Below are 26674 nucleotides of genomic sequence, written 5' to 3' on the forward strand. Positions count from 1 at the left end.
GACTATATTCTCTCCTACCTACCATAGTCCTTGGACGTATCAATCTGTTGGACAGTGTCTCCCCACTGGCGCCTGAGCTGCATTAAGCAGTGACGTTCATGTCCAGCTGTGTCTCAGTGCCTCACTGTGTGGCTGGCACATAACAGGCACTCAGTCATTTCCTGACCAAGTGAGTGGACTGAATGAGTGAGAAAGATTTAAAAACAAAGAGATGGGACTAAATGCAGAAAAGATATGATGAAATGAGAAACTGATTACAGAAGCACTCGATGAATCTATGAAACTCAGTACAGAGACATCCTTACACATCAATGAGAAAAAGGTGAACTAATAGAAACAATCCTGGGCAACTGGCTGCCCACAGGGGTGAAGGCAGGGGGAATTAGGGCCCTATCTCACAGTACAAAATAAATTCTAGGTAAATCAAAGACTGAATGTAAAAAAGCCAAATATTTAAAAGAAAACATCTTTCTGACATTAAAAGAATAAAAGACTGGGGCCAGCAGATGGCGTGGTGGTTGGGGATACTGTACTCCATATGTCCAATCGCGGTTCAAGTCCTGGACTTGGTGGCTTGCTCTCTCTCTCTCTGGTCAAAATTAATTTAAAAACAAAGAGATGGGACTAAATGCAGAAAAGATATGATGAAATGAGAAACTGATTACAGAAGCACTCGATGAATCTATGAAACTCAGTACAGAGACATCCTTACACATCAATGAGAAAAAGGTGAACTAATAGAAACAATCCTGGGCAACTGGCTGCCCACAGGGGTGAAGGCAGGGGGAATTAGGGCCCTATCTCACAGTACAAAATAAATTCTAGGTAAATCAAAGACTGAATGTAAAAAAGCCAAATATTTAAAAGAAAACATCTTTCTGACATTAAAAGAATAAAAGACTGGGGCCAGCAGATGGCGTGGTGGTTGGGGATACTGTACTCCATATGTCCAATCGCGGTTCAAGTCCTGGACTTGGTGGCTTGCTCTCTCTCTCTCTGGTCAAAATTAAATAAAGTTGAATAAAATAATTTAAAAAATAAAAGACTTTATTAAGACACAAAAAGCACAAACTATATAGGAAAATATAAAAATATCCTTCTAATATCTAAATTCTGATCTCTGTATGTCACATGCCTTAAAGTGAAAAGACTCTCCACCAAAAGAGAGAAATAGCCATGAAAATATAAGATGCTTCAGTATATAAAGAACTCGCACAAATCATCAAGAAAAGACCATCTTTCAAAAAAGTAGGTAAAGCATATGCAGAAATAATTATCAGAACAGGAAATCTGAACAGCTAATAGATGTTCTGTTACATCAGTGACGGGAAACATGGAAACCACTACTGAATTCCTTTTTGTACCCACCAGATCATCAAAGTATTTTAGGTTTAACAATAACAAGGATATGTAGAAAACCAATGTGAATGCTCACATACTGCTAGTGAAACTGGGGACCGAGTAGTGGCTCAGTGGTAACAAGACTGGGCCCACAGGGAAGGTCCTGGGTTTGTGTCCTGAGGCCTCTCTGAGTACACACAGTGCAAATGCATGTCTGTGACCTGAGCTTGCTGAGTCTGGGGGTGGACAGTGCTTTGAAGACTGCTGGGAGCGCCTGTCTTCTCTCTCTGCCTCTCCTCGAAGAAATAAACAAAAAAAAGTTACATGTAACTGGTAAAACCACTTAAATAAGCAATCCGGCAATATCCACTACAGGTGGCCCTTCAACTGTAGGAATTACACACGCCAATTCCCCAGTACAGTTGAAAATCCAGGTGTAACATGTGACTCTCCCGAAACATAACTAATACCCTGTTTGCTGACCAGACTGCCTTACCAATAACAGATAGCTGGTTTATACATTTTTATGTATCACACACTTTCTTATGATAAACCTGAGAAGGTATTTTAAAAATTGAATAAGGAAGAAGAGAATACATTAACAGTATTTATTCAAAAAAGGAAAAAACACCTGCATGTACGTGGACCTGTACAGTTCAAACTTGTGTTGTTCAAGGTCAACTGTACAGGCACCCTAGCAATTCCACCCTAGGTGTATATCCCCTGGGGAACACCTTGCACATAGGAACAGAAACACAGTTCCAAAAATGATCAATGGAATGTTATTTTTCACAGGAACATGTGGAACAACCTTACTCATCCGTCAACAAGAGTAGCAGTGGCTACTACAGCACAGCTGTGTCGAATGGACCTGTCAGGGCCGTCTCTAGGCTGCGGCAGCAGTCCCTGTGAGAACGAGAGAGGTTCAACCTCATCAACCTCGCCCCTTGCCCCCCACCCCAGTGGATTAATAAGAAGCAGTCACCTCTTCTGGACAGATGCACAGGCAAGCGGACAGGGCCTGTCTATTAGGAAAACTACTTTAAGTATCAACATGGACAGATCTCAACAACATAATGATGTGTGAAACAACTATATGATATGATGCTATTCGTAAAAACATACGGTGGCATGGTGGTTAAGGCGCTGGCCTCCCACATGACCGACTGCAGTTTTAGTCCCCACCCCAGTGGCTTGAAACTCATGCTGAGCGTGTGTGTGTGCATGCGCAGAATCCCAAGAGGAGACTGGAAGAGAAAGGATTGCATGGCCATCACCCTAGGGGGTAATTTCTCACTTTTCCCCTCTCTCTCTCTTCAGCGAGAGCATGCGCCCTATGGCAAAAACCTTAAAACAACAAAGTCCATCAGTGCCACTATAGATGTTTGTTGATATATGCAAATAATAAATAAGTGAACGAGACCAGTTAAACTAGGCAGGGAGACATACGTGCAGGTTTAAAACTAGCTAAAAAACAAAAACAAAAACAAAATACCCCACAACAGAGGCAAATGTACAATACTGAAATTTGACAAAGCTGAGGGAAAAGTATACAGATTCCACACTTTGTTTTTGCCTGATATCTTTTATTTTACAAAAACCACGTCAGGAGAACTGGCTTTCTGAATAATAAATCAGTAATGTAGAATACAAACTAGAAAATTCCCAAAATACAGGAAACTGAGGGAAAAGAGAACAAACACTAAGAACAGACAAGACGCCATGCAGGTCACCGATGTTCCTGAATAAAAGCCCTGAGCAAGTGGAAAAGCACTATCAGATGGACTGCAGAAGCTCATGCGAACTGGGTCTTGAAAATGAAGGCTCACCACGGATCAACCAACTATCAACAGGCAACCCCCTAACCTATGCTGACCTGTGCTATTACCCATCCGTCAACAAGAGTAGCAGTGGCTACTACAGCACAGCTGTGTCGAATGGACCTGTCAGGGCCGTCTCTAGGCTGCGGCAGCAGTCCCTGTGAGAACGAGAGAGGTTCAACCTCATCAACCTCGCCCCTTGCCCCCCACCCCAGTGGATTAATAAGAAGCAGTCACCTCTTCTGGACAGATGCACAGGCAAGCGGACAGGGCCTGTCTATTAGGAAAACTACTTTAAGTATCAACATGGACAGATCTCAACAACATAATGATGTGTGAAACAACTATATGATATGATGCTATTCGTAAAAACATACGGTGGCATGGTGGTTAAGGCGCTGGCCTCCCACATGACCGACTGCAGTTTTAGTCCCCACCCCAGTGGCTTGAAACTCATGCTGAGCGTGTGTGTGTGCATGCGCAGAATCCCAAGAGGAGACTGGAAGAGAAAGGATTGCATGGCCATCACCCTAGGGGGTAATTTCTCACTTTTCCCCTCTCTCTCTCTTCAGCGAGAGCATGCGCCCTATGGCAAAAACCTTAAAACAACAAAGTCCATCAGTGCCACTATAGATGTTTGTTGATATATGCAAATAATAAATAAGTGAACGAGACCAGTTAAACTAGGCAGGGAGACATACGTGCAGGTTTAAAACTAGCTAAAAAACAAAAACAAAAACAAAATACCCCACAACAGAGGCAAATGTACAATACTGAAATTTGACAAAGCTGAGGGAAAAGTATACAGATTCCACACTTTGTTTTTGCCTGATATCTTTTATTTTACAAAAACCACGTCAGGAGAACTGGCTTTCTGAATAATAAATCAGTAATGTAGAATACAAACTAGAAAATTCCCAAAATACAGGAAACTGAGGGAAAAGAGAACAAACACTAAGAACAGACAAGACGCCATGCAGGTCACCGATGTTCCTGAATAAAAGCCCTGAGCAAGTGGAAAAGCACTATCAGATGGACTGCAGAAGCTCATGCGAACTGGGTCTTGAAAATGAAGGCTCACCACGGATCAACCAACTATCAACAGGCAACCCCCTAACCTATGCTGACCTGTGCTATGACTTCTGACTCCTTCAAAGCACCAGGCAGGAGAACACAGGCTCCCTAGAGAACGAGGCGAATACACCGGCTTCAGAATTCTCCTCTGCAGTAAATCCACTAGGCCTCAAGTCAGATCACAGGAAGAAACGAGTGAGGAAGAGAGAAGGGCGGAAGAACGTTAAACTGCACACTTCTTACCTTACCAAAAAAAATGGAAAACAGAAATTTTCCTCCTCTAATGAATCATAGATAAGGGGTCTTCAAACAGCTCATGGAAAATGTGTATTGTGAAAAAACTATGGATTTCGGGGGGCAGGGGGGCGTGATACTCCCATATGGCTGACCATGGTTTACGCCCCAGACTTAGCAGCTTGTTTTCTCACTTTCTCTCTTTCTTTCTCTCTGTCATTCTCTAGTCAAGTTGAAATAAATACATAAGTAAAATTAAGTGAGATAATTATTTAAAAAGAAAAAAGCTATAGATTTCAAACATCTTTGTACAAAAACAGTTATATATCAATACCATTTTTCCACAACCTTTTTGAAGTCTCCTCTTAGGCATTGAAGCAATTTTTAGCTTACTCTTTCTGGACAGAGAGCGACAGAAAGAGAAGAAAGAGGAGAAGAAAAAAGTACCCTACCATGGAGCACAGTCATGCCACAATCCCTTCTCCTCCATTCACCCTACTTCCAGGACTTTGGGCATGCACCCACACATGCCTGAAGTGTTTCTCAATCTGCTGGGTCTGGGACTCAAACTGTGCAGTTGGAATGTGGGATCCAGTCAGTCATCTTAAACCACTAGGCCATGGGACTGGCCATAGATTTCTCTTTATAGAACTAAAAATCATACATAAATGGAAGTTGGTGAGGGGAAAAGTCCCTATAGGAAAGACTGAAAACAAAGAAAGTAACAGAAATAGAAAAAAATTTTAAAATATATTTATCTAATTTCATTTGTTATTAATATTTTTTAATTTGACCAGAGAGAGAAGGGGGAGGGGGAGTGAGAAAGCAAGCTGCAAGGTCCAGAACTTGAACCGCAGTCGACCATGTAGAAATCCAGCTCCTTTAACCACCATACCACCCCTTGGGCCACGAAAAATGGAAAATTTTTAAAATGCCAAAATTAGAGCAATTATCACTTTTAATACAATATTTTAAAAAGTTTTAAGATTCTCTATCACAAGATAGTCCAGCTTTCTACAAAAAACACAAAAATTACTCAATAAGTTTAAGATATAATAGATGGGTCCAGAGGTGGCGTGGTGGTTAAGGATGCTGGACTCCCACATGGCCGACCGTGGTTCAAGCCCTGGACCTGGCAGCTTGCTTTCTCTTTCTCTTTCTCTTTCTCGCTCTCTCTTTCTCTCTCCCCCCCTCCCCTTCTCTGGTCAAATTAAAATAAATACATACATACATATAGGGCCAGAAAGTGGCATGGTGGTAAGAGGACTAGACTCCCACACAGCCAACCACGGTTCGAGTCCTGAACCTGGTGGCTTACTTTCTCACTTTCCTCTCTCTCACTCTCACTCTGTCCTTCTCTGGTCAAACTAAACAACTAAGTAAAACTAAATAGTTTTAAAAATAAATAAATAAGTTAAATAAAACAATTCTTAAAAAAAAAAAAAAAAAAAAAAACCGTAGACAACAGGGCCAGCTATTTGCATAGTGGTTAAGACAGCTGCATTCCACACAGTTGACAATGCAGTTCAAGTCTCAAACCCAACTGCTTGAGAAACATGCTAGGCAAGTGTGAATGTGTGCCCAAAATCCCAAAAGGAGGAAGAAATGGAAGAGAAAAGACTGTGGTGTAACCGTGCCTCCTGAGGAGCAGGGTGCTTTCTTACTTTCTGTCTCTCCCTTTCCCTCCTGTGAGCACATGCACCCTCTATCAAATTGAAGGGGAAAAAAAAAAAAAAAGATGTAGTAGATAATGTAAAACCAATTTGTGACAAATACCTTGGGGAGGGGGATCATTTTTCCAATGAAAAGAAAATTTACAATATATATGCATCTGGAACTGCATATACACAGCAAAAAAACATATATTAAGAATAGATATTAAGAAAAAAGATCACAAAACATTTTTGTCTAGAAGTAGACAAAATCAGTAATAATACAAAAAAGCGACCACACCTCACAGTGACACACCAGACACGTATACCACCACAGCAGAATGTGTTCTCTTCAAATGCACATGCAACGTTCTCTAAGGTAAAACATATGCAAGGCCATAAATCAGTTTCAATAAATTTAAAAGAACTGAAATCATATAAAGTACATTCTCTGACCACAAGAGCATGAAATGAGAAATCACTAACAGAAGGAAATTTGGGAAATTCACAAATAGGTAAAGCAATCTTCTTTGACCCTTCAATATTCAGAAGAAATCAAAGAAGAAATCACAAGAAAAATTTAGAAAATATTTCAAGATGCATAAAAATTAGACTATAACACGTCAAAGCATATAGGATGCACTAAAGCTTATATTGCAAATCCCTATCAGAAAAGAAGAAAAACCTTGTCAATAACCTAATCTCCCACTTGAAAAACTAGAAAAATGAGCAAGATAAACCCAAAGCAAGCATGAGAGAGCTAATTTAGGGTAGAAACAAGTGAAATAAAGAAATAGCAAAATAGTGAAGAAAATGAATTAAACTGGGCTCTCTTAAAATAATAACATTGACAAAAAGAGCAGAGAGAAACTATGAACAGAACAGCTAGGCATATCCTTCATAAATTAAGAGTGGTAAACATAACCCAGGAACCAAATCATTTAATGAATTAGGTTAGTAAATATATCACACTCTACAAACTTGTGTATAGTGCTTACTGAGTATTAGTCATAGTCCTAGAAATGTAATTCTCTTAACCCTATGAGGGTCTAGTATTCTCATCTTACTGATAAGGAAACTGAGAACAGAGAAGTTATAACACTGCTACTCAGTGGCAGAACTTCAGGATGCAAACTTCCAGCATTCATGAAACCAAGTAATGTAAGCCACCAGAAATACTTCAACCTTCCAGAAATGTCTGGATTATTTAACATATGAAAATTAAGGAAACTTTCAAAGAAAGGAAGAAAAAAGAATGTGAAAAATAATTTTACTAATTTAAAGAGAAGAAATAATAAAATTAAAAATTGAAAAGCATTATCTCAGTTGTGCAACAAAAAATAATGTATACTATGCTTTAAAAAGTATAATTCCTTAGGCTAGCTTACACCAGAGGTCAAGGCCACTGCATAGGAAGCCATATCTGACAGAATCCACCTGGCCCCAGTGGCTTGAAAAACACAGTGGACCCTTGCACGTGGGTGCCCAAAATTCTAATGGGTTGGAGAAACAGAAGAAAAAGGATTGCGCCATGACCACAAACAACTGGGAGGTTTTCTTTCTCCCAGTCTCTCTCTGACTAGCACATGCACCCTCTGGCAATAAAAATAAAGAATTCCTTAAGCGAACAACTTCTAGGAAAACAGCAGGTCTCTCAAATTCTTTCAGCCAGGGGCCAGCAGGTCACATAACAGTTAAGGTGCTGGATAGCCATATGGTAGGCTGCATAGTTTGAGTCCCAGACCTGGCAGCTTGAAAATCACACCAGGTGTGTGAGCATGAAGGGACTGTGCAGTGGCCATGCCCCCTGGGAGGGGATTTCTCAGATTCTCCCTCTGTCTCTGGCAAGCACAGTTGCCCTATGGCAAAAACAAACAAGCAAGCAAGCAAACAAACAAACCCTGAACACATAATACTGTGTGATTTGTTCATATAAAAATTTTAAAAACAAACATGCAAAAACTAAACGGTATCTTTTCAAAGGATATAGAGGTAAAACCAAAGAAAAGCAGACAAGTGATAGAGGTAAGATTCAGGAGAGAGCTCTCTTAGGTGGGGAGGGGAATGGCCCTGGTGCCGGGCACATTCACAGCTAAAGGTCCTAGTGACGCCAGGTTGCCACCTGTTCTTGTGATTCTTTAAAGTATACAATGTCAACCTCACATGCCCTTTCTATTTAAAAATAGATAAAAACTAGTCCAGGAATACAAATAAGGGGTTAGGAAAAACCCAAGAGACAAAGGGTTACATCTTTACAAAAAAAAAAAAAAAATCAATGAATGGAAAGCCTCACTGCTTATCGAAGAAAATCTAGATAATACATCAATGTTGGGGGCTGACAGGCGGTGTGGTAGTTAAGGGTACTGGACTCTCACATGACTGGCCGTGGTTTGAGTCCCAGACCTGGTGGCTTGCTTTCTCACTTTTGCTCTGTCCCTCTCTGGTCAAATTAAAATAAATAATAACGTTTTTAAAAAAATACATCAATGCCATATCATCGAGCTGGCAAAGGTTATAAAAATCAATGATTTGAGGAAGAGAGGCACAGAGCCCTACCATAATAAAAATTAGTACGTTAATTCTGAGTAACTACTACGTGTCCAATACATAGTTTTAATTGATTTATACAGAAGTCCTCCTTCCATGGATGCCTAAAACCCTCAACAGTACTGACCCCTATACACATTAGGCTTTCTTCTACATGTACATAAGTACACACTCTACTATGAAGCAAGTTTAACTTATCGGCTAGGCACAGTAAGATACTAACAACAATAACAATAAAATACAGCAACTATAATACACTGTAATAACTTACATGAGTGCTGTCACACATATGCTCTCCATCTCAAAATATCTTACTATAATTTATATGTCATGTTCTCGCCAATTTTTGAACCAATGCAAGTAACTGAAACTGTGCAAAGCAAAACCATGGACAAGGATGAGATGACTAAATATATATATATATAAACTTGGACCAGCAGATGGCATAATGGTTACACTGCTGGATTCCCACATGGCTGACCACAGTTCAAGTTCCAGACCTGCTGATTTAAAACTCACGCCGGACATGTGTACATGCATACCCAGAATCCCAAGAGGACAATGGAGAAGAAGGGATTATGGCATGGCCGTCCTCCCTGGGGGGTGGTTTCTCGCTTTCTGTCTGTCTCTCTTGAGAGCGCACATGCCATATAACAAATATCTCTTAAATTAAAAAAAATGTTTTGAAAAAACACTTATAATTCCCAGAGCGTGCAGCGTGAAAGAGTGAAAGGGGCGGGAGGAAAGAAAGAGAGAGAAAGCACCCTTCAGTGAGGGCACAGTAATGCCATAATCCCTTTTCCTCCATTTTTCTGTCATGATTTTCAGCACATGTGACTGGCACGTTTTGCAAGCCACCAGGGCCAGGATTCGAACCAGCCAGCCGTGTGAGATCTAGCTTGTAGCAGTGTACTTAACTGCTGTGCTAAGGGCCAGCCTCAGGTTCTTAACCCCACAATGAAAATCAAAAGCACATAGGGATTAACAAATTTGACCAAAGTCACAAAATGAATAAGGAACAGAACCAGGAAATGAAAATGAATAGTTCTTTCAAGTGCAACTTAGCAGTATTTATCCCCAACCTTAAAATGTGCTCCTTCTGACCTAGGTACTGCAGTGCTAAGAATCTCCTCTGAGCAAACAAGACATGGAAGTGGGGCAGCAACACAACAAGACCCAGCCCACCTCACCCCCACCCACCCCTGCCCAGGGACTTCCCTATGCATGCCAGGCACTGCGTATGCTAATGATCTGGGGTGACTGAGGCTGGGGGAGGGTCCCAGTATGGTTACCCTGTTGGGGATGCCTGTCTCTGTCTCCTTTTCTTTCTCCACTCCTTCCCAAAATACAACTAGAATGAAAGTTAAAGGATGAGGGGGACCAGCAGTTAGCGTGATGGCTATGTCGCTGGACTCCCATGTAGGCGACCGTGGTTCGTGTCCCGGACCCGGTGGCTTTAAACTCATGCCAGGCACATGTGCGAGTGTGCCAAAGATCCCGAGAGAATGGAGGAGAAGGGATTGCGGCGTGGCCATCCCCCCTGGGGGGTGATTTCTCGGTTTCTATCTCTCTGTCTCTCTCTGTCTGGTGAGCGCATGCGCCCTATAGCAAAAAAAGAAAAATCCTCTCCAAAAAAAAAGGATGAAAAAAAAGTATAAAGCTATAAAGGTAATAAAACTAGAGAGGAACCAAGGGAGATGAGAGAGCAGGGCATCGTGGGAGATTTGAAAAGCGGTAAGTGACTAAGCACATGAGAGGAGGATGAGGGGCTGGTCTTGTAGCCTAGTGGTGAAGAGAGCCTGATCTTACAAGGCCGACCATGGTTTGAATCCCAGTCCCAAACGCTTTAAAAATATGCCCAGTGCATGTGCGAGGTGCACCACATCACAACAGAATGGAGAGATAGAGGAGAAGGGACTATGGCAGGACCACATGGGGCGGGGGGGAGGAGAGACTTCCTTTCTCTCTGGCTAGTTTATGAGCACTCTGGCAATGATGAAAGAAGGAAAGAGGAATGGAGGCAAGGGGAAAAAGGAAAATAAAGATTGAATGTCTATGGCCAGCCATGTCAGTGAGAAGTGAGGAAAGCTTGGGAATTGAACAAAGCAAGTATTATAGTTAAGCGAACGGCCTGTTATATACATAAAAAGCTGAGCAACCAAAAGTGCTTTCTATCCACAGAGGAAAACAAAAGGCTGGACACAAAAGGGAACGTAATCACACAATCATGTTACTTGTCAGCAGCTAACACAACTTATATATTCATAACGTAGACACAAGCAAAAACTGTACTAACTCTACTTTTCCTTAAGTCAACAGACTCCAAAAATAATAAATCAAGAAGTAGCAATTTCATGTTTTTCAGGAATATAAAGGTAAATACCCGTAGAATTCGGTTAGGAGTTGAAAATGGACAGGAAATGTTATAAATTAAGCCTTGTAACACAATTTGACTTGTTATACTATAGCTGACCCTTCAACAATGCAAGGGCTAGAGGTGCCAACCACCATGTACTCACCACATATAACTGTCCCCCCTTAATTAAGCATCAAGTTTTACTGGCAAATCAGGGAAAGAACCAGGGGTCAGGGTACCTCCCCTCCCAGGCCCTCCCCACAGGAATCTCTGCAGAAGGCCGGGAGCCCAGAAGCCTACCGACTCAGAAGACTGGGCTGGGCAGGCTGCTGTAGTGGGCAATGTGCTCCAGTGTGAGTGGACGTCCCTGAGGTGCTGGTACTCAGGTTCTGCTGCTCTGTGTCAACGTGCAGATCACCCAGCTGCGCCTCAGTCCCAATTCTCAGCACATACATTTGCACCAGCTGGGCTCCAGAAGCAGGCCCGTTCAGCCATCGTGACTTCCATGCTGAGATGCGGCTAGCTCAAGATGGAGGTTGTGCCTCAGGGAATGACCCTGGACCTGCGCACCTGGAGCTGCTCCCCTCCTCAGTCTGGCTAGTGAACGAAACTTGAGCATCCTTCTGGATCTGCTCAGCCATGACCTCGTACCGGCTCCTCAGGTCACCTGAGATCTTGGCCAAGTCAACATCTGTACACTGACCTGGCCATAAGTACAGCCCCTCAGGGCAGTGCCTTCCTCCTCATGCAGGTTCTTTATGTAGATCAGCTCTTCCTCTAGCCTGCGATCTGCAGCTCCAGATCAGTCCCGGCAGGGGTCAGCTCAAGGCACCCTGCATGTCTGTGTTGGCCTCCATGCTCAGACACAGGAGCTGTTCCACCTCAAATGCAGTCTAGACAGACGTGCTGACTTGTAAAGCAATCTTGGGAGTTCTCAGTGGTGGACCAAGAATCCTGCCCCCCAGGTCCTTAATGATTATGAAGCAGTGGCTACAGTTGTGGGAAGGTTCCTGCTTCTGGTACCAGATGCCAATCTTCCCTCCAGCCCACCCTGGCCTCCGGGATGCACCCCTTGTTCAGACAGGAGGCCAGAGAGTTGCTGAGGTTCTGTGCGGTGATCCCGTTGCCTATTAGTAGCCTGCTGGCCTGGCCAGGGCACTGGTATGGCTGCAACCTCAGCTCCCAGAGCAGAACAAGGACACGAAGTTGGGGGAAGACACAACACCTGAGCCCCTGTGGATGCTGGGTGCACAGAAGGTGCCACCCATCTGACAGTGCACAGAGCCACTAACCAGGTACCAGAAAGATGAGGAGTCCTAGGACTGGCGATGGCTGCAGAAGTCATGGAAAGAGGCAGAGCATGATTGACACTGGTCTGGGGAGCTGTCAAAGGTAGGAGGAGTCCACAAATAACTTCTAACTCCCCAAAACATAACTGCTACTAACAGCCTACTATTGACTGGAAGGAAGACTTACTGATAACATCAACAAACACATACTTTGTATATTATATGTATTATATATATTGGGTCATCAGAAAAGACTTGACATATTTTCCTTTTTTTTTTTTTCTTTTTTTAAGAGATCTTTACCTTAGGATAGTGTGCGCTCAATGGAGACAGAAACAGAGACAGAGACAATGAGAGGGAAAGTGAGAAATCACCCCCAAGGGGAGATGGTTGTGCTGCAATCCCTTCTACATTCCCCTTCCGGATCTTAGGGATGCACACACACACACACACCCCAGGCCTGAGTTTCAAGTTACCGAGTCCAGGACTCAAACCGCGGTAGGCCATGTGGGAGTCCAGTGATATAACTGCTACACTATCTGCTGGCCCCTTTCCTATGTTTTTCTATGCAAAAATTCATTATGACTTTTTCTGACGACACTGTATCCATCTGTTTATCTATGTATATCTAGATATCTATCTCCTTGGAACAAAATAAGCTAGAGGATAGAAAATTTTATTAAGAAAGTCAAATGTTCCCAACATAAATAATAAATTGTTGAGACAATGGAGATGATAAATATCCTAAATGAGTCATTACACTTCATATTCTTATACTGTAAAATCTTATTGTACCCTGACAATTACGCAAGATTACTATGTGTTAATCTTTATATAAATTTGTTCTTGAGAGATTTTTGCTATAAGGCACCAGAGAGACAGAAAGAGAAAAAGTGAGAAATCACTCCCCCAGGGAGAATGGTCACACCATAATCCCTTCTCCTCATGGGATTTTGGGCAAGCATGCACACATGCTTGGCATGAGTTTCAAGCCTCTGGGTCTGGGACTTGAACATATGGGAGTCCAGTGCCTCAACCACTGTGCCACCTGCTGGCCCGTGTTAATTTTTTTAAAAGGAAAAAAGAAATCATAAGGAAGAGAAAATACACTTACAGTATTTACTGAAAAAAATCTACACACAAGTGGACGCATGCAGTTTCAAACCATGTTGTTCCAAAGTCACCTACATATAGGTAACAATAGAAATTAACCTAAGAAAGAAAAATACAAACTTATAGAATATTATAGAATATTCACAAAAGCATAAAATATAAATTCCCTACAAATTTCTCAGGGAAACTGATGTCTACATTTTGATATTGATCATTCAGCTCCTTCTATAGCTGTACTTAATCTATGTATTTTAGAAAATAAGGTTCTTAATGAGGCCAGCAAATGGCACAGCAGTTATATCGCTGGACTTACACATGGCTGACTACGGTTCAAGTCCCGGACCTGGTGGCTTGAGAATCATGCCAGGCACATGCATGTACATGCCCAAGATCCTGGGAGGCGAATGGAGGAGAAAGGATTACAGCATGGCCATTCCCCCTGGGGGGTGATCTCTCACTTTACCTCTCACTGTCTCTGTTTCTCTCTCTAGCTAGCGCACATGCCCTAAGGCAAAAACCTCTAAAAAAAGAAAGAAAATAAGATTCTTAAGTACGCTACTTTTTAAAAATAATTATTTAATTTTATTTATTCATTCACTTATTTTAATTTGACTAGAGAGAAACACAGAAAGGGAGAGAGAGAGGGAAAGTGACAAAGCAAGCCACCAGGTCCGGGAGTTGAACCATGGTCAGCCATATGGGAGTGTCCAGCACCCTAACCACAAGCCACCTGCTGGTCCTCCTAAGTGTACTATTTTATAGCTGTTTTTCACTTAATTTTTAAAAGTTTGTTTAATTAATTTATTCATTTCTTCCACAGGGAATCTCCAGTAGGGTTTTAATGACACTACCTAGCCCTGGCCTTCAGCCAGCCGCATGTCATGGGCAAGCGCATGCCTGGTATACTCAGAAAGGCCTCTGGACCAGACCAGGAACTTTCTCAGTGGGAATGCCTCACAGAGATTTGCATTTTACCACTGTGCAACTATCCAGTCTCATTAATTTTTTACAGACACTTCCTCTGTAATTACATATATATTCACAACACAGGGAACAAAGTAACTACCCTAGAACAAGTTTGTATGCAACATTAAGTAATGGACTCCTGCCAGTACTAAGCACATTACATATGAATCTGCTTTGTCCAAATCTGAGTGAGAATTTTCTTTTCCAGAGAAAATAAGACAAGGAATTTCCTATATTGCACAACTAGGAAAATGTTAAAAAAAAAGTTTGTAACATGGCATAATGGTTATATTGCTGGACTCCCATGTAGTCAACCATGGTTTGAGCCCTGGACTTGGCAGCTTAAAACTCATACTGGGCACATGTGGGTGTGTGCCCAAAATCCCAAAAGGAGAATGGAGGAGAGGGGACTGTGGTGTGGTTATTCCTCATGGGGGATAATTTCTCACTTTCTGTGTCTCTGCCTTCTCAGTCTCTCTGGTGAGCACACATGCCCTACAGTAAAAATCTCTCTTAAAAAAAAAAAAAAGGAAATTGTTAAAGTCACAACAGATTAGGGCGTTGATAAAGTCATGACATGTTTTTCTATGGTCGTCGAGAAAGTCAAGACACATCTTTTTTTATGTGTCATGACTTTCCTGAGAACCCAACAACTTATCTGTCCAACATGAATTTCTTAGCCTAAGAAAAGAAGTGGTTTCATAATATATTACTAAATTTTTAAAAATCATCAGGCTACAAGTAATACATACATTATGATTCCCTAATTTATTTTTTAAATGTGAAAAGTATGGGGAGTGGGATCTAAGGTCATACACTAAAAATTAACCAGTATGCTTTCTTATTGATCTGATTATAGATGAACTTTAATTTCTTCTTAATGCTCTTCTACATTTTCTTCAATGACAGCCAGTATTACTTCTAGAATCAGATAAGACAGCTTTACACTTAAACTATAGCCAATTCTATAAAAGGCAGCGAGGATGTGACTTACTTGGTGGCTAGACTTGAGTGCGCACCTTTTATGGATTTCATCAAAGCGCTTCCACACGGCACTGAAACTGCACTGACTTGTTCTTCGCTGGGTCTTTTGTTCTCTCATTCAGTAAGTCTTGGGTCTCTGTTCTAGGCACTGCTCTAGGTCAAGGATTTAGTAGTAATCAAAACAGATGAAATGAAGTCTCCCTCTCTGACAGAGAAGACCAACACTAAGATTTCTGAACAAATGTACTTATAATGGCCATCCAGCCAGAAGCACAGAACACACATTCCTCTACTTCCACATATGATGAAGAAAAGTACAGGATAAGGCAACACTAAAGTGGAAACTGTTTTGGACACGGGAGGGCTCCACTTAGGAAATGCTATCTGAGCTGAAGGGAGAGGCAGGGAATGGTATGAGAGAGCAGCGAAGGTAGAGGGAGTATCACAGATAAAAACTCTAAGAGATGTGCTGAGCTTGGAAGCACAAGGGCAGCGAGAAAAGGACGAGCACTGGCAGAAGTGGAGGAGATGGCGCAGATGAAGGAAGCGAGGCCGGGTCATACAGGGACTGACTGGTCCACACGGGGACTCTGAATTTATTCCAGAGGTGATGCAAAGGCCCTGAGGTCTTAAAAGGCTCACTCTGGCTGCTGCACGGGTAACAGACTGTGTGAGGCAGTGAAGGGAAGGAAGCAGGAAAACCTGCGAGATTGTCACAGGCGTCCATGCAAGCAGCAATGACAGCCTAGACCACTGCAGCGGGATAAGGCCCAATATATAATCTGATGGTTGACACATTGTAACTTGCTGATAAATTAGATTTGAGGAATGAGGGGCTGGGTGGTGGCACAGCAGAAACAAAATTGGACCCACATGGGAAAGGTCCTGGGTTCACATCCTGGGACTTCTCTAACCAGCTGAGACTGGGGCTAGACCACAGCATGAAGACACTATTGGGGATGCCTAACTCTGTCTCTTTTTCTCTGCAGCATCAGGCTGAATGTCCAAACATCCTGTACTATCTTTGGCAGCAATTAATAAGTGAAGGAAAGCTAATCTTAGGTCTCCCATAAGATAAATAAACTTTAAAATTTTTTCTTTTAATATAAGAGGGTCCAGCAGGTGGTTAAGATGGTTAAGGTTTTGGACTCCCACATGGTTGACCATTCCAGACCCAATGGCCTGAAAAGCACACTTATGTACACGTTCACTCAAAAGCCCAAGCAGACCCTAGAGGAGAAGGGATTTGTGGCCATCACCCAGGGGGGTGATTTCTCACTTTCTTTCTCTCTCTCTCTCTCTCTCTCTTCAGAAAATGCATGTGCTCTATGGCTAAATCTTAAAACAAAAAAATACATATAAGAAATGAGAACTGAGGAAGAAATCATAGATAATTCTTAGGTTGTTGGCCAAAGCAACTAGACAAATGTTGCTAAACTGGGGTAGACTGGTGGAGAAACAAGTTCATAAGTGGCAGAAATCGAGGGCTACTATTATTATTTTTTTTTTAGAGATAGTTTTTTTGCCATAGGGCACTTATGTTTGCTGGAGAGAAAGCGAGACAGAAAGTGAGAAATCAGCCCCGGGGGGATGGCCATGCTGCAATTCCTTCTCTTCCACTCTCCTCTTGGGATTTTGGGCACGCACGAGCACATGTGCCTAGCGTGAGTTTTAAACTGCCGTGTCTGGGACTCAAACTGCAGTCGACAACATGAGAGTCCAGCGACGTAACCATTATCCACCTGCTGGTCCCTCAAGGGCTACTCTGAACACATTAAGTGTAAGATAACCATTGGACATTCAAGTCAAGAAGTCAGGTAGGCGATCATACCAAAGTCTGCTGCTCCAGTGCAAGTTGGGGCTGAGGGTGTAAATCTAACATTTAAAGGTATGGGACTCAACATTTTCTCCTACAGTGTGAGAGCAGAGAGGAAAGAGAAGAGGGCTGGAGACAGCCCCGAGGCCTGCCAACATTCAGAGGTCAGGAAAGGGAAAGACCAGTGAGATCTCTCAAAAGCCAAGTGGGAGGGTGTGCAGTAGGCCCAGGTATGGTGGCGCAGCAGTGGACTGCCGCTTTGCAACGTCAGTGGCCTAATGGACGCTCAGGATGTTTCCTGGCTGACCTATACGCATGTGCCTGCCCATTCTGTTCGGCCACTAGCCTCCATGAGTGAGGATGAACAGCAGAAACATAAGCTTCTTCTCTTCCAACTTACTGTACATCTAGGGCCAAAGGTAATTAATTAGTGTTACAATTGGTAGCTGAACTAAGAGATCAAAGACAGACTTTCCTCTTCTGCTCCCCAAGTCTCCAGAGGTTATATGAAACTCAAAAATTAATACATTATAAACGTGTCACTAGAAGAGTTTAAAAAAATAAAAAACAAAAAACACGAACAGTAGTGAAGTTATTTCAACAAAGTATTAAGTCGTTGGAAAAGTCTATCTATGCAAAACTCCTTACCCAAGCCCTCTGAGGGTTTGTTTTTTTTTTTTGCCATAAGGCCTCTTTGCTCACTAGAGACAGAGAGAGGGAAAGTGAGAAATCCAGTGGGGACTGGCCACACCACAATCCGTTCTCTTCCATTCTCTTGGGATTTTGGGCATGCACACACACATGCCTGATGTGATTTTCAAGCCACTGGGTCTGGGACTCGAACCGCGGTTGGCCATGTAGGAGTCTAGTGCTTTAACCAACATGCTACCTATTGGCCTCACCAGCTGCGTTTTTTTGAATAGCCATTTATTTTCCAGCATGGATAACTTTTTCTCCTTCAATTCAGCTATCTGTCCCTTTCCTGAAGTGTAATGGGAAAGCCTTTTGAGGAGAAAAGCCAAAGTCCAGAAAAGAGTCCAGTTTCTTACCTGACACAATGTCTTCTGGTAACTCCTTTTCTCTTTCAATTTTCTCCTCTAGAGTTGAAATGCAGAATTCATAGCCAGCGAGAGCAAATTCCTGTCTATAAAACAAAAGACCAACAATCAGCCATTTACCTTTACACAACTCCTTTTATATTCATTTTTCCAGCACACATTTGAGTGTTATCAGTAGACAGAGTATAAAATGGAAAGCAGAAATTGCTTCAAGTCTCTAAGGGTTGTCAATCTGCCATTTCTCAAAAGGGTTTTTCTTTTCTTTTTTAAATCAACCATTACATGAAACTTAAGACATAAAAAGATGTTGCTGTAGTGCTGTTACTGGACAGAACCAGCCATCTTCATCATCTCCCCTGACAGACAGTCTTGAGTGACTCCCTTTTTCCATGTGAGCGAGCCATACAGCTGTCAAAGTAATACTAGCCTGAAGAGAGGCTCAAGCGCCCTGGACTTAGCACTCCAACTGTTGACTTTATATAACTTCTGAGTTGCTTTAGTCAATGTACAAGGACTTCAAAAAGTCTGTGGAAAACAGGACCAGCAGTTAGCGTAATGGCTATGTTGCTGGACTCCCATGTAGTCGACCGTGGTTTGAGTCCTGGACCTGGTGGCTTAAACTTACGCTGGGCACCTGTACGTGCGTGCCCAAGATCCCGAGAGGAGAATGGAGGAGAAGGGATTGAGGCATGGCCATCCCCCCCGGGGGGTGATGTCTCATGTTCTTTCTCTCTGTCTCTTTGTCTTTCTGACGAGTGCATGCGCCCTATAGCAAAAACCTTTTAAAAAAAAAAGTGTGAAAAATGAAATTAAAGTACGTATTTATTATGGTACGAAAAATCCCTGCATAGTTTTTTATAATACACTTTTCCATGACTTTTATGAATATCCTACCCCTTGTATACTTCTTCCAAGGTGTAGCTCCTTGATAAAGGTTTCTCTTACAGAGCTGGAACTCCTAACTATAGAACTAGAAGGCATTTAGCCTGACCCTGCAGCCTTGGCCTCAGTCATCTGGAGAATATACCCAAGCAGGCAGGAAGACTATTGGTTTCTATAAAGGGATGCAGAGGAACGAAACTGAAATTCCCTTTCCATGCCGGAGCTCAGCTTTGGTTCCTGCTCTTCTGTTTTGGCTCTAGTTTCTCAGCAGAGGTTACAGTACAAAGCTCATTTCTTCTTGCTGCTTTCCCAGGGAGAGCTGACGACCCCACAGTGCTACTCTCTTCTCAGAACACAGGTGTGCCTTTCCTTCCCCAGACCCAACCTTGGCAGGAAGGACCATCTCCAGCCAGGACATGGGCAAGGGTGGCTGCCCGGAGATGCTCCCAGTCATAACAAGAGTCCTACAACTCCTTTCCCAAAGCAATCTCTCTACAACTCAGGATCTGCCATGTCTTTTCTGGTCTCATGCTGCTTCTCTTCATAAAACAAAAGGCAGAGTACAGAGCAGCTTAGAGGCTAAAGAGCAGCTGGCTATATTCAAGTGGTGGTAGCCTCTACAATCAGTCTTACTCTAATGTTAACCGGCTTTGGACTTCTTACCCCATCATCATCTAATCCTGTTACTCCTCCACGGCAGGCTGATCCCAGCGACAACGCTCTCTAGGAAGGTCAAAGGTCCTCAAAAGATAAAGTCAAAGGCCCTCAGAAGCTCTAGCCTACCTAGAGTTCAATCAAAATGCAGGATCAGTGCCAGGGCCCCTGAACTTGCTCAGCATCAAACCTCCCACACCACCTCCTGCAACAACTAAAAACTGAAGGGAAATTAATCTCAGGTCTCCCCCAAATTTATCCCAAATGAAACTCTCAAGAAGAGTTCATCTTTGAACTCTTACCTAGAAAGATGAATATGGAAAGAAAACTGCTCTATCAGTCTTTCTGACCTTTGGTACACATGTAACCATTTCCTAAAGCCTTTCCATGAAGATAGCAGGTTTTTCCTGTTTTTTAAGAATTAAGACTGGCGGGACCAGCAGTTAGCGTAATGGCTATGTCGCTGGACTCCCACGTAGTCGACCGTGGTTCAAGTCCCGCATCCGGTGGCTTAAACTCACGCTGGGCGCGTGTGTGTGCGTGCCCAAGATCCAGAGAGGAGAATGGAGGAGAAGGGATTGCGGCATGGCCATCCCCCCTGGGGGGGGGATTTCTCGCTTTCTGTCTGTCTTTCTCTGTCTGTCTGTCTGGCGAGCGCACACGCCCTATAGCAAAAACCTCTCCAAACAAAGAAAGAAAAAAAAAAAAAGGAATTAAGACTTGGGGCCAATCAATCGTGTTGGTGGTGAGGCAGCTGCATCCCACGTGGCTAACTACACAGTTTGAGTCCTGTATCCAGCAGCTGGGCACTTGCGTGTTTGTGCCCAAAATCCCAAGATAAGAGTGGAGATGAGACTGCAGAGTGGCCACTCTCCCATGGAATACATCTCATTAGCTTCCTCCCCCTCCCCAGCACACATGTCCTATAGAAAATTTTAAAAATATAAAAACGTCAGGACCTGGATTATCTAAAATAGTACAGACATGTCTTTAAAAATAAATAAATTAATGAAAGACTTGTGCCAACCAATGGTGTAGTGGTTAAGGTGGCTGGATCCCACATGACCAACCACATGGTCATGTTTGATTCCACATGACCAACTTCTTGGTCTGGTTTGGTCTGGTTTGAGTTCCAGACAAGGAAGCGTGGAAAACATTCCAGGTGCCCAATATCCCAAAAGGAGAACTGAGGAGAAAAAATTGTGGCAAGGCCATTTCTCCTTGGGAGTGTTTTCTTTATCTCTCTCCCTGGCCCTATAGCAAATTAGAAAGAAAAAAAAAATTAAAACTCATCTATTATAAAATTAGCACCTATGTCCTGTCTCCTCTAATTCTAGATATTTCCCTTTCCAAAAACCTAGCTCTGACCATCTCGACATACTCTAAAAACAGTTTGCTGGAGAAGCCATGGAGGTGCGCTTACAGCAACTCTCTCGACATTCACGTCATACCTAACTTCCTCTTTTGCAGATACTTACATCAGTAAAATGGCTTTTTTTCTTTTTTTCTTAAAGAATTATTTTACTTATTATTATTATCTTTTAATTTGCTATACGGCACATACACTTGACAGAAACAGAGAGAAAGTGAGAAAGCAAGGTGCCAGATCTGGGACCTGAATCATGGTTGGCCATGTGGGTATACAGCACCTAAACCACATCACCTGCAGGTCCCACAAAATGGCTTCTTTACAAGTATATTTTCCCCAGAGCTTTTTTCTCTCTAAGAGATTTTTGCTATTAGGGTGCATGCACTTGCTAGAGAGACACACAGAGAGAGAAACAGAAAGCGAGAAATCACCCCCTAGGGGGATGGCCATGCCGCAATCCCTTCTCCTCCATTCTCTTCCCAGGATTTTGGGCATGCATGCACAGGTGTCCAACTTGAGTTCCAAGCCGCTGGATCTGGGACTCAAACTGTGGTCGACTATGTGGGAGTCCAGGGACATAACCATTATGTCATCTGCAGCTCCCTCCCCAGCCGCTTTTACACTGCTTCCTTTTCTTCTAGGAAAGCTGAAGTGCTAACTCTAACTCCCTTTCTTACTTCAAGCAGGAGTAGAAAACCTGATTAGCTTTGTCACAGAGCAGCCAGCACTGAGGCTAATGGAAACAGCGGGGGCAAAACTGGAGAATCTTATTCCAAAGACGGAGGATGAAACACTTTGAGTGTGACAGCCAATTTTTCTGGAAATCAGATGACCAGTAGATAAAAGATTAAATACCATCCTGGATCAAAGCTTTCCACCTACAGCCCTATGACTGCTCCCATACCCAGACTGACTCTACTTACCTGTTCTGAGCAGCATAGATACTGGCCAGCTTTAGGGAGATTTCAATGATTGCATTGTCTTCCTATTGGGAGAAAGAGAAATGAAAACTATTCATGATAAGTACAGTTTTTTTTCAAGGAAGATCTCAGATCAACTTCTAGACTGGCCAGAAAGCCATAGTCTTTATTTATTTTTATTATTACTATTATGATTTATTTACTTATTTTGCTACAGGGCACATGTGCTCCCTAGAGAAGGAAAGAGAGATGAGGAGGGAAGGCGAGAGAGAGAGAATATGTGAGAAATCACCCCCTGGGAGGATGGCCACAATGCAACCCCTTCTCCTCCAATCTCCTCTCAGGATTCTGGGCATGCAAGGACAGGTGTCCAGTATGTTTCTCAAGCCACTGGGTCCAGGACTTGAACTGTGCACTACTGGCCATGAGGAATCCTGCTGCCTTATTCACCACGCCACAGGCTGACCCAATAATCTTTGTTCTTTTAGAGGAATTAGCCAACTGCAAATTCCTCGGCAATCCTGTTTTTGCATTAGTGAAAAGTTGACAGTTTTTATACTGGTCGGGGGGGAAAGATCCATCTATTTTGGCTACGGCACATATTCAGGGCTCGGAAGCATTTTTAGGAATCAAGACTATTTTGAAAACTGCTTTACTGAGGGGTCAATACCAAGCAATGCCCTTACCTGCTTCATGCCCCCTCCAAGCAGGTAACTCATTGTTGCTTTAAAAAGCTGTTCTGCCTAAAAGCATAAGAAAAAAAATTTTTTTTCCCGCTTAGGTCCAACCTGTATGACCCTAGATCCCAAATAAGAATCTGAAACATCATTCCTTGTAAACACCCACAAGCAAAAAGTACCTTGGTGAAAAGAAACCAATCACAATATCAGGACCCCACATCCTCTTTGTGCCTTAAGCTGCACTGTGATGAGAAGAAACCAACTTCAGAGATTAACTTCTCATCCAAATCCACTGTGGCAGAGATTGTAAAGTGTCCCCTAAAATTCTCCCTCTTTCTTGTCTTTTTAGTTAGAGTCCTCTCAGTTTTTAGCAGATCAGTCTCTCTTAAAGCTAGGTGTGGTCATATAATAAAAATATCACCAAGAAATGCAGGTGGATGCAATGTGAAAAACTTTTAAGTCATACTTTATAAGGCAGCTACTTGACCTCCATCTTCCTCCTTCCATCCTCCTGCCTTCCCTCCTTCTGTGGGCTGGACGTGAGTCGGCTTGCCCACAAAGATGAGGACATATCTTACCAGACACCTGGGCTTCTGGACTAGAGGGCAGAGGGGCCTACCTCCCTTCAGTCTCCAGCTTGCCTCTGAACTAATGCATTAAAGAGAAATACACTTGTATCTTATTTGAGTCACTGTAATTTGGAGTCTCTTTGTTACAGAATAGCCTATACCCTTACTATTACAGTTCCCTTGAGCTATTCTTTCATATACTCAAGATTTTAAGAAATGATTTACTTACATTTTCAAGTTGACCCCGTATAAATGCTAAGTTGGCCATCTGAAAGCAAATTACACATTATATTTCAGTTTACAGCACTGTATTCCTACTTATTTCAACATCTTTAAGCTAAAGATTCCCTTTAACTTTCACCCTCATTAAAGAAAAAGTTCAGAATGAAAAGTATGCCACTAATTAATTTGTTAGAAACACAATATAGAAATATAAAAAGCAAATACTGCATATTCTTTGTTGATGACAAACCAAATCTAGGTCTGCTCATCAGTGATGAAATTAACGCTTTAGGACACCCTGACGGTCAGAACTATAAATCAGGAGAACTGGGGCCAGCAGATGCCATAGTGGTTATGTTGCTGGACTCCAACAGTGCCAACCACTGTTAAGAATCCTGAACCCAGTGGCTTCAACTCACACCAGCACATGTGCATGGGTGCCCAAGATCCTGGGAGGAAAATGAAGAAGGGATTGTGGCATGGCCATCGCCTCCGAGCGGTGATTGCTCACTTTCCCTTTTACTGTTTCTCTCTGGCAAGCACATGTGCCCTAAGGTAAAAACCTCTTAAAAAAAAAAATCAGAACTAACAATCTTTGTCTTGCATCCACCCTTCCTCATCAGTAGCTCAGACTGTTTAGAAGAGTTACCAAATCATAAGTGTAAGTGATGGCCTTCTTGTTATCACTCTGATAGGCAAGACGAAGAGCATCGTGCAAGAGTAACTCAGCCTCTTCTGGCTCATCTTTCATAATGCTCAACTGAAAAGAGAGGTCAAAGGAAATATTAGAAAATGAAATATAAAGAATGCAAATACATGTGCTACCACACATAAAGAGCTATAGCTATATACACCAATACACAGAAGGAAGCTAGTCATTCATCAGATATTACCAGTCCTATTATGTAGCAGGCATTACGTCTACAGAGGTTACAGGGAGGTCAGCCTTCCTTGCAGCTAGGTGTGGCCATATGCAGAAGCTATGTGAGCCATTCCCATCATACTTTATAAGGAAGCTACTTGCCCTCCATTCTCACTCTCTTTGCTGCAAGCTGGAGGTGACCGTGTAGGATGAGTAAGAGTATTTACAACCAATGATAAGAATATGGAACAGTGTGACAGAAAGGAGTGATGAGGTGTCTACTCTAAATGTGAGTCGAGCAAGCCTTCTGAGGAAGTGATAGTTAAAATGAGGTAGAAAGGATGAGAATGAGCCAGCCAAAGTTATGGGGATGGGGGAAGGATGACTCACAGAGGGTAGAGAATGAATGAAGCTTCTGCAGGCTGAACAGATTGGTTCTTTTTTTTTTTTTTTTTGAGAGGTTTTTGCTATAGGGCGCCTGTGCTCGCCAGACAGACAGAGTGAGACATAGAGACAGAAAGCGAGAAATCACCCCCCAGAGGGGATGGTCACGCCTCAATCCCTTCTCCTCCATTCTCCTCTCGGGATCTTAGGCATGCACGCACACGCACCCGGCTTGAGTTTTAAGCCACTGGGTCCAGGACATGAACCGCAGTTGAGTACATGGGAGGCCAGCGACATAGCCATTACGCTACTGGCTGGTTCCCGAACAGATTGGTTCTTTAAAAAAAAAAAAAAGATTTACTTGGTATTTCTTTTTTTTTTTAAATCATTATTCTTTAATTTGACCAGAGAAAGAGAGGGAAAGTGAGAAATCAAGCTACCAGGTCTGAGACTGGAACTGTGGCTGGCATGTAGGAGTCCAGCACCTTAATCACCAAGCCCCAGATAGGTTCTTCAGAAGAAATGCAAGGAGATAAACGTGAAGGAAGGCTGGTGAGCCAGAGTGTTATTGCAAATGGTAAGCATGAGGTAGGTTGGCTTGGATCAGATAGAACCCTGCAGGCCACAGCCAGGATCCTGGAATTTATCTTAAGTGCAGTGGGGAGTCATTATAAGTTTTCATATGATCTAACTTACACTTTCTTAAAAATCATTACGGGGGCCAGCCAATAGGGTGGCGGTTAAGGTGCTGGACTCTCAAATGGCTGATGGTGGTTTAAGCGCTAGACCTGGAAGCTTGCTTTCTCACTTTCCCTCTTGGTCTCTCTCTGGTCAAATTTTTAAAATAATAATAATGATAAATTAAATTCAAAAAAAAAAAAAAAACCACCTCTCTGGCTCATGTATGGAGAATGGATCGAAGTGGGACAGGAGGGCAGGAAAGAGTCCTGAAAAGCAAGCAGTGGCAGTAATGGTTTGCCTTACAGTGATGACAACAGAGGAGACAGAGGAAAGGGGACATATTAGAGAAATATTTGGATTTGGTGGCAGTAGTAATTGTTGCTGGACTACAAGTGTATTAAGATGCAGGGGTGAAGTTCCACAGGATGACTGTGAGGTTTTCCAGGCTGAGGAGATGGTGAAAGAATGTACTGGACAGGCATGCACGGTCAAGAGTTTAATTTCAGGCACGTTAAGACGCAGGGGTGGGTGGGGCCTCGAAGCGGACATGGTATGTCAGTAACACACTTGAGTCAGGGCGTAGATTTTGGACGCTGTTGGAGGAAAAACACAGAAGGATGTAGAGAAAAGGAAGAATTCAGAAACAATAAACTCACATGCCGAAGGCTAAAGTGCATTTTCAGGACGTGTGCAAAAGTATGCCATTGCAGCTTAGCTGGTTAACCGATCAAAACCACCACAAAACATTCCTCATATATTCGGATAAGAGTCGCTTCATCTGCAACTGAGGCTGCAGCGGTTTTACTGCAAGCTGTGGAATCGGACAAGCCTGGACGGATTCCAACCCTCATCTGATGACATTTAGTGGGGGGCACTTTTACTCTCTGGAGGAGGACGGTAAGGTGTGTCCGCAAGGCCGTGCTCACAACACCTACCGCGCTGGGTCGTCTCTCCTCACCTTGGCTCGCTTCAGCAGCTGGATGATCTCGGCCTCGGCCTCGTCCGCCGCGTCCTCGGCGGCTGCCCCGCCCGCTCCCTGCTGCTGCTCCTCATCCGCCTCAGTGGGCCTCGAGAACCAGGCGAGCGCTGCGGGAAGGGGCTCTGAGGCTGAGGCTACCGGGCCCGGCCGGCGCCCGTCCCTGCCCGGTCGGCCCCGCCCGGCCCGCGCCCCTCACCTGCCATCAGCGGCAGCAGGCCCGGG

General features: G+C 43.1%; 1 protein-coding gene across 1 annotated transcript in view; it reads right to left on the reverse strand.

The window, feature by feature from the left end:
- TTC19 (tetratricopeptide repeat domain 19) overlaps positions 1-26668 on the reverse strand; it is a 46051-nt gene extending 19383 nt beyond the window's left edge. Inside the window, exons 1-7 of the mRNA XM_006172347.3 lie at positions 26649-26668; positions 26432-26559; positions 24196-24306; positions 23554-23592; positions 22762-22818; positions 22079-22140; positions 18242-18336 (exon numbers count right to left, since the gene is read on the reverse strand). Coding sequence (XP_006172409.2) covers positions 18242-18336; positions 22079-22140; positions 22762-22818; positions 23554-23592; positions 24196-24306; positions 26432-26559; positions 26649-26655 — 499 coding nt within the window. The 5' untranslated portion in view covers positions 26656-26668. The remainder of the gene's footprint in view (positions 1-18241; positions 18337-22078; positions 22141-22761; positions 22819-23553; positions 23593-24195; positions 24307-26431; positions 26560-26648) is intronic.
- Positions 26669-26674: the final 6 nt, after the last annotated feature.

Source organism: Tupaia chinensis, unplaced genomic scaffold (assembly GCF_000334495.1).
Source record: "Tupaia chinensis unplaced genomic scaffold, TupChi_1.0 Scaffold000365_1, whole genome shotgun sequence".
Lineage (NCBI taxonomy): Eukaryota > Metazoa > Chordata > Mammalia > Scandentia > Tupaiidae > Tupaia > Tupaia belangeri.